Source organism: Nerophis ophidion, unplaced genomic scaffold (assembly GCF_033978795.1).
Source record: "Nerophis ophidion isolate RoL-2023_Sa unplaced genomic scaffold, RoL_Noph_v1.0 HiC_scaffold_58, whole genome shotgun sequence".
Lineage (NCBI taxonomy): Eukaryota > Metazoa > Chordata > Actinopteri > Syngnathiformes > Syngnathidae > Nerophis > Nerophis ophidion.
In genome coordinates, this window is record NW_026906980.1 from 449,108 (window position 1) to 471,175 (window position 22,068).

The 22,068-nt window shown below is 39.0% G+C and overlaps 1 protein-coding gene across 5 annotated transcripts; it reads left to right on the plus strand.

Annotated features, from left to right (window-relative positions):
- The first annotated feature begins 246 nt into the window (after window positions 1-246).
- Window positions 247-22,062, plus strand: LOC133547065 (carboxypeptidase Q-like). 5 transcript variants are annotated; one of them, XM_061892846.1, is made up of 12 exons: window positions 248-413; window positions 741-870; window positions 2,396-2,605; window positions 4,403-4,519; window positions 10,446-10,653; window positions 10,743-10,950; window positions 15,357-15,468; window positions 16,847-16,938; window positions 18,990-19,085; window positions 21,143-21,165; window positions 21,196-21,248; window positions 21,496-22,062. In XM_061892846.1, exons 2-12 carry the CDS (start codon window positions 741-743, stop codon window positions 21,654-21,656), a joined length of 1,410 nt encoding a protein of 469 aa, XP_061748830.1. In that variant the 5' UTR covers window positions 248-413; the 3' UTR covers window positions 21,657-22,062. The 5 variants fall into 5 exon arrangements, with proteins under 5 accessions (XP_061748833.1, XP_061748830.1, XP_061748831.1 ...); XM_061892845.1 differs by having other exon boundaries at window positions 249-413; window positions 21,143-21,248; XM_061892849.1 differs by lacking the exons at window positions 15,357-15,468; window positions 16,847-16,938 and having other exon boundaries at window positions 247-413.
- The last annotated feature ends 6 nt before the right edge of the window (window positions 22,063-22,068 follow it).

Sequence of the window (22,068 nt, forward strand, 5' to 3'; positions counted from 1 at the left end):
GGTCAGTAGAGTGCCCGTGCCAGCAATTTGAGGGTTCCAGGTTTGATCCCCGCTTCCAGTCACTGCTGTTGTGTTGTTGTGTCCTTGGGCAAGATACTTAACCCTTCTACTCCCAGTGCCACCTACACTGGTTTGAATGTAACTTAGTGAATAGGTTTAACTATGTAACGCGTTTTGAGTCACTAAAGAAAAGCGCTATATAAAAATAAATCACTTCGTTTTATATGCCTTTATTGTGAAAACGTCCCGAGCGGAAGTTAGCATATACGAGAGGAAGTGTATGATTATCGCAGCCCTCAAGGCTGTTTAGATTATTGTTTACATCTCTCCGTCCTTATTTTACTGCATCGTCAAGGCACCTTATACAGTCCTGAACCACAGTGAAAAAAAGGTTCTTCTCCTGGCGTAAAAGGGTTTGTGTGTTTTTTTATTATTTTTACCACTTATAAAATTAAACATTAAATGTATCATGTATGGAGCTGAGCTGCTAGTATGTTTTTACGCTAGTTTCTATTCATTTCATTTATTGTTTAACTGAGATGTGTGCAGCTGTTATATTTTAATTCTTTTTAGCTCTCTTTTCAGCTGCTGACTTTCGTTGTCTTTAAAGTGAAAGTGGAACTTCCTCATACGTCACCAAACAAATAACTAGACGTTTTTCTTTCATGGAAATTGACAATACTGTTAGCTTTTTGCTGGCTAGAAATGCAACACTATTGCTAACAAAGTTGCATCCTCAGATGGGAAAGGTTGGCAAACTGGCATTTCTCCTCTCCCTCCTTGTGGGTGTTTCCATGCTGACCTTTCTGGATGGGCGACCCCAACGCTCAGCTGTGGTCAAATCTGCTGTCAACAATACTGCTTGGAAAGGTAACGCAATCTCTCCTTTAAAAGGTCCTCTTTATTGCCTTAGTTCCGGTAATTGGGTGGCCGACAGGGGTAAACGCATACTTACCAACCCTCCCGATTTTCCCGGGAGACTCCTGAATTTTAGTGCTCCTCCCGAAAATCTCACAGGGCAACCATTCTCCCGAATATCTCCCAATTTCCACCCGGACAACAATATTGGGGGCGTGCCTTAAAGGCACTGCCTTTAGCGTCCTCTCTCACCTAAAAAGGAAACTATTATACAGTATATGTCTCCGTTATCCATAGGTTTATCTATAACCCATAAAGTAGGCAGGCACGGAGCTATTTCTCAGCTTATGTTTTCCAGCCGGCACACTAATACACTGAAACACAACATCCGGACTCCCATCATGCATTGCTTCAAAATTACGGCAAATAGTAATGTCCAAAAACATAACAGAGACGAAGCAAAGAACGAAGAAGAGACATGGCGACGACGAGTAAGAAGAAGAAGTACGCTTGCAAGTTCCAAAATGATTGGAAAAAATAATTTCAGTTCATCCAGGACAGCTCGAAGGAGAAGGGGTATGACGCCCGCAAATTTTGTAGATCAAACTTCTCCATTGAACAGGGTGGCCGAACGGATATACTCATTCATGAGCGATTCTATATACATATATATATATATATATATATATATATATATATATATATATATATATATTCTTGCTGGGATGTATAACGCCAACACTGCATAACCATATTTAACATCCAACAATACATCGTTCATGACTGATTTAGAGCGAAAAAAAAATAGTAGATGTTCTAATAACAGATAATACAGAAGCTTCTATTATTGTTTACATTCAGAGCAGCCATCTTTGCAGCCAACTCAGGGGTGGTGGGGACTCTCTGACTTTCTGGGTAGGAAGTACAACCTCTGGGGCGTTCCAGATTAAATTTCCGAGTAGAAACTCGGAAATTCTGACTTCCCAGTACAACTGGAACGCCCTCTAAGTCCCAAAGATATGAATACTTAGATGCGGCCTCTGAAGCGCTTGTTCATTGGAACAATGCGTCAACACGACCGTTATCTTCAGCAGGGGGACGTCATATCTATTTACAGCATTAGCCAAGTGAGACTGAAGTCTATCAATAATTAAAATTTTGGTGCCAGTCAGATGCACACCGATCTGATCGGTCTGACGAAACCCCTGCTCAAGATGGCAGCCGTTTTGTCATGCTCGGCAGTTACGTAAGCTCTACCAGTGGTGCCATTTTTGAAAGGGATACAGTATATATCAACACATTAGCGGGAAACCCAGAAGAAAGGTAGCTAAGTGCAAAGGTTTAATTTTCTGTATTTATTGAACTTTTTGTACGATATTATACGTATAACTACTGATTCAATGAGTTGTGTTTCAAGGGTTTGTCCGTGTTTTGGACGTTACTGTGCATTTGCCCCTGTCTGCAGAAAAAACAAAAAAAACATTTAATGCTTACAAAATGCTACAATGTCATCCCTATTTGCAATGTGCAACCTCAGACACTGCAGCAGAGGTGTCGAGTTATGCCGATGTGGCTAAACAGATCATCGAGCTTGCTGTGTTTGGAGCAGCCCAGAACCGCTCATACAGACGCCTCGCTGACTTCACCGACACCATTGGAAACCGTGTCAGTGGTTCAGCTAACCTGGAGATGGCTATTAAATATATGAACAAAGCCATGATGCAGGATGGTTTGGATGTACATCTAGGTGAGTCTTTCAATGTGTTAACTTTCTGTGTTAATGCCCCTCCAAATGCAAGAACATCTCATGACTTCAGCCATTTTCCCAGCCTTCTTAAATGTTCTGCTCTGAGATGTTCAACCTATCTTTCTGACTTAAAGGGGACCTGCTTTGCAAAACCAACTTTTATTACCTATTGGTATCAGTTTTTGTGTATTTAGGATCTACATAAGTCCTGAAGATGTGAAATCAAACCATGGAAGCATTGTGGGAATATTTATAAAACTGTCTTTTCTTTTCATTCATTGCTTTCGCTCCAAAGAAGTAGTTTGGAATTTGCACATTTTGCAATTTTTTTTCTAAGTTTGTCTATCTGTGTTGGCCCCGCCTTCCACCCGATTGTAGCTGAGATAGGCTCCAGCGCCCCCCGCAACCCGAAGGGAATAAGCGGTAGAAAGTGGATGGATGGATGGACGTCAGCGGATTTTTTAATACAAGGTCAAGTTTCCCCCAAAGAGCATTACTCTAATTCAACAATGTAGTCCAAAAATGCGTTGATAAATTATAATAATTTCAATAGGAACCATGTTGGAACAGTATGCGACTTTGAAATAAATCAAAACCATAACAAGAAACTTCAGAATTGAGGCTTAAAATTAACACATCTCAAAGGCTGGTTTATTAGCTTTCTCTTTTAATGCCTTTCAGTGCGATAAAGCTATAAACATACAGGCTACATGTTATTATGTCTGTCTCTCTATTTGAAACAGCGTTATACATCCCAGCAAGAATATAGTTATATACTTGCCTGTTCATCTCTGTAAATAAACATGTACCGTAGTTTAGTAAGCTACAATACTACATCACTAACATGTCATTACAAATTGTCAATATACTGTTATTAAGCGTACTGCTTTATTTGAATACACCTCTGCCGGTGCTGGCTAATAAAACCATTTTAGGTTATCTGTCTCACCATGAACACATTTTTTTTGGTTTACAAACACCAGTACAAGAAATAAAAACGGCGGACTCTTGCCAGCGTCAACCGCAAAACATTTACCTTGTCTGTGTTGGTCCTGCGATGAGGTGCCGACATGTCCAAGGTGTACGCTGCCTTCCGCCCGAATGCAGGTGAGATAGGCTCCAGCACCACGCGTGATCCCGAAAGGGACAAGCGGTAGAAAATGGATGGATGGAGATATTTGCTGACATAAAAAGTTGGCATCCGTCCCTGGGGGCAAAAGCCTCATACGGCACGTTTAGAATAATGACAAAATTGTTTTATAAATGTACCTGCAACACCTCTGATATTTTGCATTTGTAATTGACGTAGCTTGTTTGTATACACATACATAAGCTTGACCATGGCATAAACATAGACCATGACATTCTGTATTTGGCCAGGTCCAATACACAGACAATCATATCCTTTACTTAAACCGCCTCGTTTAGCAAGTCATATGTCAATATTGACAACTACCTGTTCTGTTCTTCTGTGCATTAAGGAGTGTATGTAGAACCAAAGGCTTTTTCATTTTATACTGTCTTTGATGAGGACTGAGCTCATACAGTAGGTAAAGAGTCTGTTGAAGTCCCGACTGTATTGTAGTCTGTCTAGGCATTTTTTACTATGTCCATAAAACCCAAACTATCAACTTCCTTGGTTTAAGTTCAAATCGTCAGCACTTATGGAAATCCCAACTTCACAAAAACAGGAATTAACAGGCAAGGAAGGTTTTGTTATACAATTACCCTTTTTGTGAGGGTGAAAGACCAATTTTCAAGTTTCTATCACTTCGATGTGTTTTTGTGTCTCACCAGAACCAGTAAAAATCCCACATTGGGTGAGAGGAAGGGAGAGCGCACAGATGATTTTGCCCCGTGTGAAGAATCTGGCCATACTGGGACTTGGTAGCAGTGTAGGAACGCCAACTGAAGGTCAGCCATATTTTTAAGCCTACTAAATGTACAATCTTTCATGGCCTACATTTGGTGTTTGTACAAATCTGCTTGCTTCCTCAGTATTTTTTAAGAAATCTTTTTTCTTGTCTGTTCTGAAGAAACAACCAATTTTTCTCAAAAATAAAAAATAAGCATAAAAGTTGTGTTCAAAACTTGTGGCCATGAGTGGGACTTCTAAAATTTTGATACCTGTATGGTCATACAATCTGGAATTAGGCCCAGATTTTCTGTCAATCACACCATCAGCAACTTTTCCATGTTTTTATTAACAAATGTCAGCTGTTTGCAATATATTTTAAGATCTTTGGCGGGCGTAAATGACTCATTTTGCTTCTAAATGGTGCAGACTAGCAGTAATTGTAATCCCTGGGCAAGGTATAAAATAGCGATAAACAAAATACGGCATAGTCATTGCTTTGCAGTTAATACATAAAGTACAGATTAATGCTAGGGATGTTACGATCAGGGTTTTATGCTGCCGATTCCAATACCGATCATCCATGAGTGAAATCAGCAGATATCGATCACGTGTATTATTAACTGTACATTTTCCAATGGTTTATGGTGAATGCTATTGACAGTTTAACAATATCAACACAACATTTAAACACGGTCCCTATTCTCTGTGCAAAACCAGTGAATTTGGCATAAATAAAAATATAATACAATGATTCGCAAATACTTTTCAACCTATATTCAATTGAATGCACTGCAAAGCCAAGATACTTAATGTTCGAACTGGTAAACTTTTGTTATGTTTTGCAAATATTAGCTCATTTGAATTTGATGCCTGCAACGTGTTTCAAAAAATCTGGCACAAGTGGCAAAAAATTTAAGGAATGCTCATAACATACTTGCCAACCTGGAGACCTCTGATTTCAGGAGGTGGGGGCGGGGGTGGTGGGCGTGGTTGGGGGTGGGGCGGCGGCATGGTTAAGACGGGAGGAGTATATTTAAATCTACAATTCATCAACTCGAGTATTTCATATACCGGTATATTTCATATATATGTATATAAATATATATATATGTATGAAATACTTGACTTTCAGTGAATTCTAGCTATATATATTTATTTTATTATATATATTAATAAAAGAAATAGTTACATTTCAGACGGCACCTATCAAATACACAGTAATAAAAGCACAGTTGTTTTACAAACTGTACTCAATAACCAGGCGAGGTGATGAAGTCACGTCTCTTTACTGTGGACTTCAGAACAGACTCCTTCACTTGCCGCCAGGTGCCCAACACCACGTAAATCGTTGGCCAATCAAAAAGCAACCCCATAACGCTATAGCCAACATTCACCAGGAGATGGCATCAGATAACATAGATCACTATAACAGACGGCGTCGCCATGGCTGTAACTTCCTCGTTCTTCTGCTTCGTCTCCTTGTGTGTGCAGTTTTTTTTAAGATCTGTAGATGTTGTAACATAATTGGGCAGGCAAGCTGTTTATATAGCGGGAAAGCGGACGTGAAAACAGGCTGTCCCCACTCAGGTCCGCATGGAGCTGGAGGGGGCGTGGCCTCCAGCTCCGGCTGAATTTCGGGAGATTTTCGGGAGAACATTTCTTCCGGGAGGTTTTCGAGAGAGGCGCTGAATTTCGGGAGTCTCCCGGAAAATCCGGGAGGGTTTGCAAGTATGGCTCATAAAACACTTATTTGAGACATCCAACGGGTGAACAGGCTAACTGGGAACAGCTGGGTTCCGTGATTGGGTATAAATGCAGCTTCCATGAAATACTCAGTCAGTAACAAACAATGATGAGGCGAGGGTCACCACTTTGCGAACTAATGCATGAGCAAATCGTCAAACAGTTTAAGAACAACATTTGTCAACAAGCTATTGCAAGGAATTTATGTATTTCACCATCTACGGTCTGTAATATCATCAAAAGCTTCAGAGAATGTGGAGAAATCACTGCACGGAAGCGGCAATGCCTGTGACCTTCGATCCCTCAGGTGGTACTGCTTCAAAAACCAATATCAGTGTGTAAAGGATATAACCACATGGAACGCTTCAGAAAACCACTGTCAGTAACTACAGTTCCTCGCTACATCTGTAAGTGCAAGTTTAAAACTCTACTATGCAAAGTGAAAGCCATTTATCAAAAACACCCTGCAGGCTTAAGATGGACTGATGCAAATTAGAAAAGTGTTCTGTGGTGTGACCAGTCCACATTTCAAATTGCTTTTGGAAACTGTGGACGTTTTGTCCTCCGGACAAAAGAGGAAAATAACCATTTGGACTTTTATAAGCGCAAAGTTCAAAAGCCAGCATCTGTGATGGTATGGAGGTGTATTTGTGGCCAAGGCATGGGTAACTTACACATCTGTAAAAGCACCATTAATGCTGAAAGGTACATACAGGCTTTGGAGCAACATATGTTGCCATCCAAGCAGCGTGTTTTGCATGGACGCCCCTGCTTATTTCAGCAAGACAATGCCAAGCCACATTTAGCACGTGTTACAACAGCGTGCAGTAAAAGAGTGCGGCTACTAGACTGGCCTGTGTGCAATCCGAACCTGTCTCCCATTGAAAATGTGTGGCGCACTATTAGACGTAAAATACGACAAAGGAGACCCTGGACTGTTGAACAACTTAAGCTGTACATTAGGCAAGAATTGGAAAGAATTCAACCTGAAAAGCTTCAAAGATTGGTCTCCTCAGTTCCCAAATGTTTATTTAGTGTTGGTAAAAGGAAAGGCGATGTAACACAGTGGTAAAAATGTCCCTGTGCCAACTTTTTTTCCAACGTGTTGCTGCCATAAAATTCTAAGTTAATGATTATTTGCCAAAAAAAAAAAAGTTTCTCAGTTCCAACAATAAATATCTTGTCTTTGCAGTGTATTCAATTGAATATAAGTTTAAAGGCCTACTGAAAACCACTACTACCCACCACGCAGTCTGATAGTTTATATATCAATGATGAAATATTAACATTGCAACACATGCCAATACGGCCTTTTTAGTTTACTAAATTACAATTTTAAATTTCACGGGAGTTTCGTCTTCGAAACGTTGTGTAATGATGACGTGTACGCAAGACGTCACAGGTTTTTAGGAAGTATGAGTGCTGCGCACACACACAGCTTAATGTCGTCTGCTTTAACGGCATAATTATACAGTATTTTGGACTTCTGTGTTGCTGAATCTTTTGCAATTTGTTCAATTTATATTGGAGAAGTCACAGTAGAAAGATGGAGTTGGGAAGCTTTAGCCTTTAGCCACACAAACACACGGTGATTCCTTGTTTAAAATTCCTGGAGGTGAAACTTTCCTATGGATCGGAGCGCGGTCAAGAGAACATGGATCCCGACCACATGTCAACCAGCAGGTTTCGGTGAGAAAATTGTGGTTAAAAAGTCAGTTCTTACCGGAGAAAAGCTGAGCTTGTGCCGTCCATAGCTGCCGTCGACTCCCCTGAGACACTGCGCGTCACACACCCGTGGAGACACCCTTTCGACTATCAGGTAATATTTAACTCACTAAAACACTAGCAACACGATAGAAAGATAAGGGATTTCCCAGAATTAACCTAGTAAATGTGTCTAAAAACATTGGAATCCGTCCCAATGCAATCGCGTTTTTTTTTTAACCTTTTTTTTTTAACCTTTTTTTTTTTCCAGTCCGTCGCTATCAATATCCTCAAACACAAATCTTTCATCCTCGCTCAAATTAATGGGGAAATTGTCGTTTTCTCGGTCCGAGGCTCCCATTAAAAACAATGTGAATATGTGAGGAGCCATCAAACATGTGACGTCATCGTCTGCGACTTCCGGTAGAGGCAGGGCATCTCTTAGCACCGAAAGTTGCTAACTTTATCGTGGATGTTCTCTACTAAATCCTTTCAACAAAAATATGGCAATATCGCGAAATGATCAAGTATGACACATAGAATGGACCTGCTATCCCCGTTTAAATAAGAAAATCTCATTTCAGTAGGCCTTTAAAAGGATTTGCAAATCATTGTATTCTGGTTTTATTTACAAGTTACACAGAGTGCCAAAATCACTGGTTTTGGGTTTTGTACCTACATTTGTTTGCGCAAAACAAAGTCAACAGTATTTTGAGTTTGAGTTTATTTCAAACATGCAAGCATACAACATGATACATCACAATTTCCAGTTTCTCTTATCAACATGTTCAAAAAGGAGTGGGAAGAAGCAGAGCTTATTTTTATCCTACCACTTTTTCTTTTACATAACAGTTGCTAAAACTTTTGTTCACTTCCTGTTCTCAATTTATTCATTATATACTCCATAAGTAATCACAATAAAAATAAATAAATAAATAATACTCGGTGAAGTAAGTTACTTTTCATATGGTGAGATGAGTAAGAATATTTTGAAAATGAATGGATGGATGAAATCAATTCAGAATATTTATTATGGTTCTTTTTCTTTGTACTTTGTAAACACTTTAAATTTGAAGAGTTTCATGAAGTGGATCATATTAGTACATTGTTTAATTGCTTGGCTTAATCCATTCCATAATTTAATTCCACATACTGATATACTGAAGGTCTTAAGTTTAGTACGTGCATACAAATGTTTTAAATGACCTTTTTCTCTAAGATTATATTTCTCTCCTTTTTTTAAAAATAATTATTGTATATTCTTGGGTAGCAAGTTATAGTTTGCTTTGTGTCTAATTTTAGCTCTTTGCAAATTCACTATGTCGTGGAATGTCAGTATTTTTGATTCAATAAATAAAGGGTTTGTATGTTCTCTATATCCAAAATTATGTAATAATCTAACTGATCTTTTTTGCAACACTGCTAATGAATGAAGTGTACTTCTTCTGTTATTTCCATATATTTCTACACAATAACTCAAATATGGTAACACTAGCGAGCAGTAGAGAATATGAAGTAATTTTTGGTCCAGTTCAATTTATCATCAATCATTATACCTTACCAAAAAGTATACAATAACTTACTCATTTAAACAATTTGGTTTTTGCCCTCAAAGTACTACTAAACAACAATAAAATGATAGAGGAAAATAAAAACATCAATTTACTAATCTAGTAAGAACTGCTTACTTTTTGCTGCCACACGGTTGCATCTGGACCTTTTAAAGTTGACTAAGCACCTACCTATTTCTTGGGTGTTATTTCAAGTTACCTTAACTATTAGCATGCCTGCTCCTGGTGTGTAACATGTTTTGCTTCGTCCTCCAGTGACAATGCTACTAGAAAATGCAGTTCATTTTCCGTAATGGTGGTGATTATTTTTAATTTAAAGTAGTGGCTCCATGCTGTGTATGGAAACACATATGTAGTGTCAGTCAGACAAACTCGGTGGAACTCGTTCACGAAAATCTGTTGATAACAATTGGCACATCTCTAACTATTACAGATAAAATAGTTAGTAACAGAATGAAATATATGCACTGCTTGCCTACAAAAGCGTATGTATGCATAGTCAGAAAAGACAACAGTTATCATAAGGACCCTTTTTAAGGTAGCATTTTCTATAAAACTTATTTGCACAATCGTCTGACAACTATGAATGTTAGGAAATAAAACGTGTTATCACCTTGCGAATGCCCTTTTTGCCATTCGCCATTTAGATCAAGACTGTTTTCTTGTTTTAACGTTTTACGACAAGTAGTATCTATTTTATTTTTACACTAGTATGACAGTTAGGAATGTTATAATGGTATTTAAAACATTGCATAATGTTTTTTATGTTGGTGACAATATGATTTTTGAACGCATTCATTATTTTCCACATAAATCAATTTTTTCAAATTCAAAAATGAAAACAAATCAGCATCCGAGAATCTGTTGTATCTGAACTTAGAGGTTCCACTGTGTCGCTAATAAATGTCTTGTAAAGCTGCTATTGTCTATTTTAAAATGTTTTTTACTTATTTGCTGTCTGAAGGTATTGAAGCGGAGGTGTTAGTTGTTCAGTCTTTTGAGGAACTGAAGCGTAGAGCCGGCGAGGTCTCAGGAAAGATTGTGGTCTTCAACCAGCCTTTTGTCAGCTATGGTGAGACAGTGGCTTACCGTGAATATGGCGCCTCAGAGGCGTCGAAATTTGGAGCAGTAGCCACCCTCATTCGATCCATCACTCCTTTCTCAATTAATAGGTAGAGTACATATTCACAGTATAAGCTGACATGGTTGTCCTATGACTTTGTAATCACGTGTTTATATTCATTGGCTCCTCCCTCTTTAGTCCTCACACTGGTTGGCAGGACTACCAAGATGGCGTGAAGCGCATCCCTACAGCGTGCATTACCATTGAGGATGCTGACCTAATGTGGCGTATGGTGCAGAGGGGACATCGGATCACTGTCAGACTCACTATGGCTGCCAGGACGCTTCCTGATGCCGACTCCTTCAACACGGTGGCCGAGATCAAAGGCTGGCAGCACCCTGAGCAGGTACCCTCTCCTAGTCTGTCGGTCCTGTTTATTTAGTAGTCTCTCCATTTCAAATCAACGTTCAAGTACATTTCTAAATTAATTCCTTCTCTAGGATTGGGCATGAGTGAAGAATGAATACATTACCATATTTATTATCACAGCTTTCTGCTTCGTTTTCCGAGAGTTCTTGCAAAAAATACTGGCAACTATCCAGTTAGGTTGATAGGACTGTAGGTTCATGCGTGAAGTAGATTTCTTTTGGAATCACAGCGCTGTGAAGGAACAAACCCACATGTTACTGATTACCTAAGCTAAAAAGGTGTTATTTTATGCTTTTAGAAAGAGGAAGCACTTTTCTTTTTGGATTTACAGAATTGATGGGTTGTGACCCTCTATTTACACCTTTAAAAATCATTTTTTGACATTCTGGTACTCTTATTTTGAACTGTATAAAGCTGTGTTCTTCTTGTTTCTAAATACTGGTATTTATTTCCATCGCTTAGAGGAATATAATTTAAAGGCTACATAGTGATGGATGAAAATAGATTATCACGGTTTACATATGAAAACTTAATGCCAGCATAGTCCCCCGCTTCTTTTTTTAATGTTCATTCTATTAAACAAATTGGTTGGTTAATTTTGTAATTGGACAAAGTATGAAATGCTGGCCTTGCTCGGTCAGAATCTTATCATATTTCACATACCATGACCTGATCTGACATGCAGTGTTAACTGCCTTGTGCAGGTTATTTGAGACAGCACATACCTGCACATCGAGAAAAACAGGTACAACTTGATAAGCTGATATGTTGCTGCTGTACAAAACTCCAAAATGTGCGATTTTGAAGAAAAGTTATATTACATACACCCACTGACCAAAACCTTGAATAAAGTTGAATCATTTAATAATGTTGTAGTTTCTGGTACAGTGGTCCCTTGGGTCCCTTGGATTTCGGATTTCAGGTTAACTGAAGATTCGGTTTTCAACGAGAATTATTGCCAGTAATACAATCCCTGGAAATGATGGAATCACCAGACTTGGAGGATGTCCATTCAATTGATTTATTTTGTAAAAAAAGCAGATAACATACATGACACAAAAATACAGTTGTTTCAAATGGCATTAAGAAACACTCAAAGAAGTCAGGAAAATAAATTGTGGTAGTCAGTAACAGTTTAACAGCTCAATCAGAGTGTAGATTTTGTCGAATTAAATCAGCCATATGATATTTTGTTGGATATGTATATTTGTATGGTAATGTTACTCTAGTGTAATTAAATTGTTTACTGTTTTTTTTCATGTTAAATGATAAATGGGTTAAAGTTGTTTAGCGCTTTTCTACCTTCAAGGTACTCCAAGGGCTTCGACCCTATTTCCACATTCACCCATTCATACACACATTCACACACTGATGGCAGGAGCTGCCATGCAAGGCCTTAACCACGACCCATCAGGAGCAAGGGTGAAGTGTCTCGCTCAAGGACACTACGGACATGACGGGGATGGCAGAAGCTGGGGATTGAACCAGGAACCCTCAAGTTGCTGGCACGGCCACTCTACCAACCGATCCAGGACGTCCCACAATAGCATTAGCATCTTTGTTTCGTCTTCATTCTCTTTATTAGAAGGTTGTAGAAGGGCCGCACATTTTCCCATAATTTTTTTATATTCAGATAAGGCAAGCACAAGAATAGCTTTTGTGGGTTGGGCCATTTTGATTTCCGACCACGTAACTGGAACGCTCATAACTCGGCTGAGATGTCATTCTCGGATCCAAATTCCAGCCTTCCGAGATTAATGGAAGCCTGAAGGATGAAAACTGCATGCATTAAACTATAACTGTGAGACCCCTCTAGTATATGATCACCTTACATGCAGACTGTTTTATACGAGATCCCTCACATAAATGTGAGTGGCTACCATCAGGCCGCCAGCTAGGCTGCCGGTTTTGCTGCTCAGCCTGCAAAACCCAAAAGAGAAGGTCAACTTTAGTGACAAAAGCCATGCTGATCCTTAACTCTCAGTCTCCATTAAGAGCTGTAATGTCACTGTAGCTGTAATACACTGTACTGTACCTAAGTTGTTTAATTTTTCTTAGCCATTTTGCTCTTTTATGATGCTGAGCCTTAGTCCTAGATTTCTTATAACTAGAATGCTTTAGTACTTCAGCAGATGTATATTTATTTGTTATTGCATCTTATTATGTCCTACCTTCTTCCGGTATTACTGTTTCCCTTGATTACGTATTTTAGCACTTTTAACACTAGTTTTATTTTATGTGTAATTATTTAGAAATTGTCTGCTGTTTTTTTATAGTCAGTGTTTACAGCTGCTGAAGAAGGGTTAATCAAAACTGAGTAAAAGCAGATATTTTTTCTTGTTTTAGATCTCAGTAGATTGGATTAGATATTGCATGTTGAGACATGAGCACATGATTCATTGGAACTCTATGATTGTGAAATGTTGGCCTTTAATCATTTATAGTACCAAGCAAGTTGAGTTGAGCTGTCATCATTTTACAGTTTCAAAACAACATGAGGATGATACGGTCCAAAGGGGCCCACAGAAACAGTTTATTTAATTTGTATCACTACTGCCTGCCAATTGTTCTTTGGAGACACTATGTCTATAATTATAGAATAGGGAAATTAAACACATGACCTGATTGACATCATTTCTTTTTCCATTGTGCAGAAAAGGAAGTCGGTGTGTGTGTGTGTGAGTGTTTATGGACATGGACATTTAAGGCTTAGTGACTCAAAGTGTGAGGCTGAGTCAGTCAGTCAATCATCACAAATTAACAAATAGCTTTGACCCTGTAAGGGAAAAAGCGGTAGAAAATGGATGGATGGATGAACTGTTTTCTATTTACCCGTTCAGAATTGTATAAGGATTCACAGCTTCTTTGCTATATTTTTCAAATCAAAGTTGGGTTCGTTAGCCTTGACAAATGTAACTATAATAACTATGGCCACTGTTCCTAAGAAATGAAGTCAGTTGTCAATCATAGCAAAGCTGATCCATAAATTGGAAAAATACATTCCTATATAGAAAAAAATGGTGTAGAAGCTCTTTTGCTTAGTAACTGTACATTTCAGCTTTGGTGGCTGACCAAACACTTGCAACATCAGTGTGCACACAAACAATTTTTTTTCAAGTCCAATTACTAACTGCGTAGGTCGGTCTGTGCTGAAGAACACTGACTGAATGGTTGAACACATTTGAAGTGTTTCTACTCGCCCACCATTTAAAGCTACTGTGCAGCTGCACAATTGTTTGTTTGATTTGTCCAAGTTTCATTTTGATCATTTGGAAAATAGAGCAAAGGAGAAGTGGCCAGAAACTTTACCTTTTTTTGTCTCGCAGGTGACTTTGTTTTTTAATCATCTTGTTTCAAAGAATTAGAGTAAAGGTCATATTATGATTTTTTTCCTATATTTAAAACACTTTCTTATGTAATGGTGGTTCTTTGGTCAAAATGTTGCATGGATTTTGTTTTACATACCGTCTTCAAGACACTTTCTGAATGTGTCGTTTTGTGGGCGGTCTTATTCACGTGCCAAAGCTTTTGTCCAGGCAAAGCCACCTTCAACTGCGTCTTCTCCTTGTCAGCCATGTTGTAGTTTGTAGCGCTTCCATGGTAAATATTCCAATTTTCCAGAGTTATGGGGCTACCAAATACAAAAAAATACAGAACGGTTTTGCATAATAAGACCCTTTTAGGAATAAGGAATACCACCTACTCAGTGGCCGAGTGGTTAGAGTGTCCGCCCTGAGATCGGTAGGTTGTGAGTTCAAATCCCGGCCGAGTCATACCAAAGTCTATAAAAATGGGACCCATTACCTCCCTGCTTGGCACTCAGCATCAAGGGTTGGAATTGGCGGTAAATCACCAAAAATTATTTCCGGGCGCGGCACCGCTGCTGCCCACTGCTCCCCTCACCTCCCAGGGTGTGGATCAAATGCAGAGGACAAATTTCACCACACCTAGTGTGTGTGTGACAAACATTGGTACTTTAACTTTAACTTAAGAATATCCAAATGTTACATCAAACATTTATGATTACATCAACAGTTATGATATTGGTTTTGTGATGGGGATAGTTTGACCCTGGAAAGGATTAATATTAGTTCCATTAATTTTTATAGGGAAATTGATATAGATGTCCTATGGAGTTGATGGTGTTTAGCTTAGCCGAGGTAATATTTTTATAATTCTTGATAATGAAACAAGATCTTGGCCTCAGTTGGTGTTGTTTATCTTTTAAGGTGATGCAATATGTGAGTGTCATTGTCCCCTCCATGTTTGCTAACCGGAATCCTCCAACAAAATTCCTGGAATTTGTGTTTGTCCCTCTGTTTTTTCTGCAGCAATGCATCATCTCTTTTCAAAGATTCCATCTATTTCAAATATATCTGCTAGGTGGTCCTACTGAGTGGTCATTTGGACAGTTGGGATGTGGGCCAGGGTGCCATGGATGATGGTGGTGGGGCCATGATATCCTGGGAGGCCCTGTCACTCATCAAAGATCTGGGTGAGCCAAGACAATCAATTTCAAGCACATGTAAACAAAGCTCAGTCAATTATTTACCAATATTCTACAGTATTAAGTTTATTTGTTTGTCCAAAATGTTAACCTTAAGGGTATACCAAGGTGCTTCCATTTGTTTGCAATATGTTGAATGAGAAAGTGTCCCTAAACTTCCATCCATTTTCTACCGCTTATTCCCTTTTGGGGTTGCGGGGGGCACTGGCGCCTATCTCAGCTACAATCGGGTGGAAGGCGGTGTACACCCCGGACAAGTCGCCACCTCATCGCTGGGCCAACTCAGATAGACAACATTCACACTCACATTCACACACTAGGGCCAATTTAGTGTTGCCAATCAACCTATCCCTCGGTGCATGTTTTTGGAAGTGGGAGGAAGCCGGAGTACCCGGAGGGAACCCACGCATTCACGGGGAGAACATGCAAACTCCACACAGAAAGATCCCGAGCCTGGGATTGAACCCAAGACTGCAGGACCTTCGTATTGTGAGGCAGACGCACTAACCCCTCTGCCACCGTGAAGCCCGTCCATAAACTTTTTGTCTAATATTATTAATTATACTGAACAGGTATCCTTTTAAGGCACTTATAGTTGAATAGGTTACAAATACCTCTTAATCATTCATGAGAACTTGTAAATTATAGGTCAAGTTTTTTGTTGCGCTCCTATCTTTTAATAACATACTCAGAGGGCAAAGTATTACCGCATTTTTCCGAGTATAAGTTTGCTCCGGAGTATAAGTCGCACCTGCTGAAAATGCACAATAAACAAGTAAAAAAACATATATAAGTCGCACTGGAGTACAAGTCACATTTTTTGGGGAAATTTTTTTGATAAAACCCAACACCAAGAATAGACATTTGAAAGGCAATTAAAAATAAATAAAGAACAGTGAACAACAGACTGAATAAGTGTACGTTATATGATGCATAAATAACCAACTGAGAAGGTGCCTGGTATGTTAACGTAACATATTATGGTAAGAGTCATTCAAATAACTATAACATATAGAACATGCTATAAGTTTACCAAACAATCTGTCACTCCTAATTGTTAATTCCGATGAAGTCTTATACGTCTAGTCTCTTACGTGAATGAGCTAAATAATATTATTTCATATTTTACGGTAATGTGTTAATAATTTCACACATAAGTCGCTCCTGAGTATAAGTCGCAAACTATGAAAAAAACTGCGACTTAGTCCGAAAAATACGGTACTTTTTGGCAAACAGTAGTTCTGCAGATCTGTAACCTTTGAAAAACATACAAAAGTGTTGGTAGACTCCTAAATTAGGATGGATAAGAATGCCTTCATTATAAAGTGGTTTCCGTGTCTGTTTGTGTGTCATCGTTCATTTCAAGGTTTGCGTCCAAAGAGAACCATGCGCACAGTGTTGTGGGCAGGTGAAGAGGCGGGTGGAGTTGGAGCGCAGCAGTACTACAATCTACACAAGGTACTATGACTGTTACTACAGTGCTGAATAGAAAAACGCTGAGAATTGAGTGAGAGAGAGCAGAACTACTCACATCGTCTGCCTGAGTCATGCAAGGATGCTCCGTCTGCTTTTGGCTTTGTTGTCTTGCCAAAGTACACGATCAAAGATAAGTTGCTTCATCCGCTTGTAACGTTGCTTGTCTGTGGGACTTGCTTTTGCGCTCTCCCATATGCCCATTCAGCACTAAAACACAGAATATTATAAAGCATCAAGATAACATCAACGCATAAGAACTAATACACCAAAAAAATGATTTTCAGTGTAATTTCGCCCAAACGAGTAGGTAAAAAAAACACCTTGATTTCAATAGGGACCTACTGTATGATGAACTCTGTGACTTTTTATGACTTATTGATGTTTTTAGAATGTTTGATACCCATGATAATCAATACTAAACCTTCAAATCATAAGGTTCATGTTTTTTGTCGTGAGCTTGCTTGTACACAGTTTTAAATTCTTCTGTTCGCTGAGTTGTAGTCTGGCTACATTGTGACGTCAAAGCGAGGTGGACATTCTCCTTTAGACATTATGTAAAGCTCTCAATTTCAGAATATGAGGAATCACAAACGAAGTCTTATTTTCATCTAATCTTGGCATGCGCATAATAACATTGATGTGCAACATGCAGTGACATTGATGCAGCTAAAACAGCTGGGTTTTTTTCAACTCTGAATCGATCAGAGAGTGTGCCGGTGTACATAATATCGTGCCCGGGTGAATCAATATAATGTTTATGAAGTATATTTTAGGCTGTGCCTTGAAATAAAACAATGGTGAAGACTTCAAGATATATATTCAAACAGTGTACATTTTGAAAAGATACATTACAATACTTTTGGAGTGGGCGTGGTTTCATTTGCAATCTGGGAAATCCTCTCTGATCAAACATTTTGCAGACACTCAAAAACCAGATTCTAAATGTGATTGTGGAGTAAAATGTACATGTAAGTACACCCAATCATTGTGTGTCTAGACCACAAATACGTGTATTAAATGGAGATAAAAATCATGGTAGGTCCCTGGTAAGGAGATTGTCAAAGGTTAAAGTCCGGCATAGTAAAAAAACAATTTTCAACAAACCACATTGCGTTACACGTCATATTAAAAAGCCTTCTACGCGAGCTTTCCAAATCGCTAATAATTCTGTAAAGATATTTCCAAGTGATGACGTCAAGCTTTTTTGTCTTGATGTCACCAATATCCACCACTTAATTATAAAACATATATAAATATATAATTTGGTATTCATTCACAATTATATAAGCAATTTGGCTCCCACACTTTTTTTTACAGATACAAGCATGGCTGCCCCCGCACTATACGCAAATCATGCGGTGTGCGTCCGGCCCCGGAACCTATGGTTGGCCCCGCTTTGCATAAATAAGCGCATGTAAAATGCCTATTAATGAATGACGAAGCACTTCATATAAAATTTTACCGCAAATTTTCCCAGACATTCACAAAGTCCTCTGTGGCGTGCTCTGTTAGTGCTGGTCTTGAAGCAGAAAAAATGTGTTTGAACTCTGGCTGGACAGGTGACAATGATACAGATCTGTTGTTTAGCACAAAAATGTATTATTGTACAATTTATTACCCATTAATTTGTTTTAGGACAAAACCTGCATCAAATTAAATTCAAGTTTGATTATAAAACTATCCCAAAATAAATCATGAGACATTTTTATTGAAGTCAAAATGTTTTAATCATAAATATACACATAATTACATGTGCAATGTGCATTTTAGAGTTAATGAGAAAATGGGAGGAACATGTTACTTGCATAAATTTACTTTAAGTAAAATTGCACTAAATAGGACTACACTGGTAGATATTTCACTTGTGTTTGTGTACATGTATATTTTGTTTCAAAGGTGTGATGTAAAATTTGACTGTTTGCCACCTGCCCACAATATCTGTCTGTCCAGTTGTAGAGAATCAATGTCATATGTGAAAACCCATTGCATCAAAATCATTTATTTTCTCAACTCCACGTCTTCTTCCCATGCAGGTGAACGTGTCCAACTTTGACATGGTCATGGAGTCTGACATGGGGACATTCAGCCCAGTGGCGCTGCAGTTTACTGGCAGTGTTGGAGCACGAAAGGTACACAAAACAGCTATGAATACGTCCATAAGTCTACAGAGCAAATATTCTGCAATGTCGGTTAGAAAAACCTGTAAAAAAGCGTTGTGTGAAATACTTAAAATTGTTCATACAGTAATGAGGACATTGCATGGTGTAACTCTTTTACTCATGAACTGCTGAACACAAACAGGTGGACATTGTCAAAACATGCACCCCTACTGTGTTGACTGGTATTATTTCTCACACCACCCATTATGAGTAAAATTTACTTAAAATTTCTCACACAGCTTTGTGCGCACAGTAAAATACCAACTGTAACTTTAGGGTGTTGAGCTGAATCATCATAACATATCGTGCCCTCCTTTAGGGGATTAATGACCACATGTGTGTAAAATATGAGCAAGATTGGTTGAAAAACATGGCTGTCATAGAGCAAAACTGCTTAGCTTGGCAACTAGTTGGCTGTTTGTCTAATTAAGAACAACATTTTAAAGGATATCTGTACAGTGGAACCTTGACTTAAGAAACATAATTGGTTCTTCATTTGGTTCACATTGGTTTGTATAGTGAAGAACATTTCTCCATGAGAAGCAACTTGAGTAGGACTCTAGCCTCGACAAAGGTCCATATTTTGGTTAAGGTTTGTCCACTTTGAACACAATATAAAGTGCTAATCACTATTGTATATCAAACAAACAACAAGGGGTTATGGATCAACTTTCTGTTTAAAACAAACCAAAAACAACTCCAAGTTGCTACCCTCTGTATGCACTGCTCTGCCAAATGATGCACAAACACAGAAGTTCCTTTGGTGCCCTCACAAATGATCAGAAATAACCAAAATCTGTAACTTTAACAACCATATTGCTAAGATAAGACACTTTTAATAAAGTGAAATCCACTTACACCAACATCGGCAAAAGAGGAGCTGACAGGAAAGGAGCAGATAGACAGAGGGAGATAAGGGAGGGATTAGGGGGAGGTGCCGCGTGGGTGCCTTGAAAGAGGCTCCACTGAACGAGATATAGCTCTTCTCCTCCGCTGTGAAATAAGTCTGCTTTGACATATTTTCCAATAAATTCTGGTCTCATCTCAAGTAAAAACTGCCGTGGTACAAAGCCTGCATCTGTCGATTCTTCCATACTTGTAAGCGCCATTAATGTAATAGTCTTTTTTTCCTTTTTAACTCCATAGTGATTCCTTCTTTCTTTCTTTCTATGCTGGTCTATTGTCTTTTTGGGACTCCTATTGAATCAGCAAAATGGACAAAACTTGCCAAAAGTCAATAAAACACAGAAAAGGCACACACACCGGAGCACTGAGAAGTGACTATTGGTGTGCAGGGCTCCGCCTCCCAAAATGCTTCGCTCTGCCTTTTGCCTGCAGGCGGGACACTAAATGAATGAAGTAAGTGTAAATCGAAAAGTTCGCAAATCGAAGGGTTTGTAAATCCATACATTTTACACCTTTTGAGCACAAGCTGTTGGAGTCGCCACAAATTACACATGAACGTATGATCGTTGTACGAGTCGGTGGTGGCGGGCACTTTCTTGTATGCCGTGGCTTGCTGGGGCAGCGGGCTGAGAGTGACGGACGCAAACAGACTGGACAAGTTGGTAGAGAAGGCCAGTAATGTGGTGGGAGTGGAGCTGGACTCTCTGGCGGTGGTGTCAGAGAGGAGAAGTCTAGCAAAAGTCCTAACCATTATGGACAACACCTCCCACCCACTACACTCGGACCTTGCGGAGAGAATGAGCACGTTCAGTGGAAGGCTCAGACTCCCTAAATGCAACACGGAACGACACAGGAGGTCCTTCATACCGACAGCCATCAGACTGTATAATGCATATGTTCCTTCTTGACTGCACTTAAATGTAGAATATATGTATACTATTTATATATTATATATATAATATATGTTATATATTATTTATTATTAATATTGTCTATTGTGAACAAACTGTGGTGCTGAATTTCCCCCTGGGATCAATAAAGTACTTTCTATTCTATTCTATTCTATTTAGAGGCCGTGTGATGTGCTGAGCCGCCAGTCTATATTTTGTTTGCGCCAACAGGTGATGGAGGAGGTGGTCAAACTCTTAGCTCCTCTCAATGCAACCAAACTGGAGATGCACGGAGAGGGGACAGACATCTCGCCTTGGATGCAAGCCGGAGTACCGGGTCAGTTTGATTGCAGTCCGTTGCTAAGCAGCATGACTTTGTTCACCGCAAAGGGAAATATGGTATGATTCAATAAGCTTTACGTATGAAAGTGCTGACAATGGAAAATCACTTCCTCTCTGAAGATCTGTGGTTTGCCACAAAAAAGTTGAAAGATATCAATTGATTTTCAAAAAATATCATGTAATTGTAATATTCAAATAGTAAATTGTGTCACAATATATTCTTGTGTTTGCACATCAATCAGGTGCCAGCCTCCATGTGGCAGACAGTCGCTACTTTTGGTTCCACCACACAGAAGCTGATACTATGAGCGTTCAGGACCCTCGGGACATGGATCTCTGTGCTGCACTTTGGGCAGTGGTATCCTTCGTGGTGGCCGACCTGGAGGACATGCTGCCCAGGTAGACAAGTAGCACACTGGAGCTAGGTGCTCGTGACACTGCTGGAAAGCAGTTTATGTATTATGGTGAAGCTGTAGCTCAGGGACCAGAGAATCATGGAATGACATTTGACACCAAAACACAACATACAAGGGAGCTTTTTTAAAATCAAAACATTGTAATCTATTTTATTATTGTCCTGAACTCATATTGCCTTCACAGGATGTAGTAGGAAGGATTAGATGTTTGTGTAGCAATTAGTGATGCAAATAATGTTTCTGTCAATGCATTTATTTTTATCTGTTTTTTTGAGATATACTTTAGATGATTTAAATGTTTTTAAAACCAGTTTACATGTGCTCTTTGAGATTTTACAATTAATAATTGTATTGTTTTATTTTGAGCAATAAACTGTAATTACTGTAAACACACATTCA

Coding starts and splice junctions, on each gene's coding strand:
- LOC133547065 (XM_061892845.1), top strand. CDS start 741: ATGGGAAAGGTTGGCAAACTGGCATTTCTCCTCTCCCTCCTTGTGGGT. Junction 2,606..4,402: donor TGGTTTGGATGTACATCTAG/GTGAGTCTTTCA, acceptor GTGTCTCACCAG/AACCAGTAAAAATCCCACAT. Junction 21,249..21,495: donor GATGCAAGCCGGAGTACCGG/GTCAGTTTGATT, acceptor CACATCAATCAG/GTGCCAGCCTCCATGTGGCA.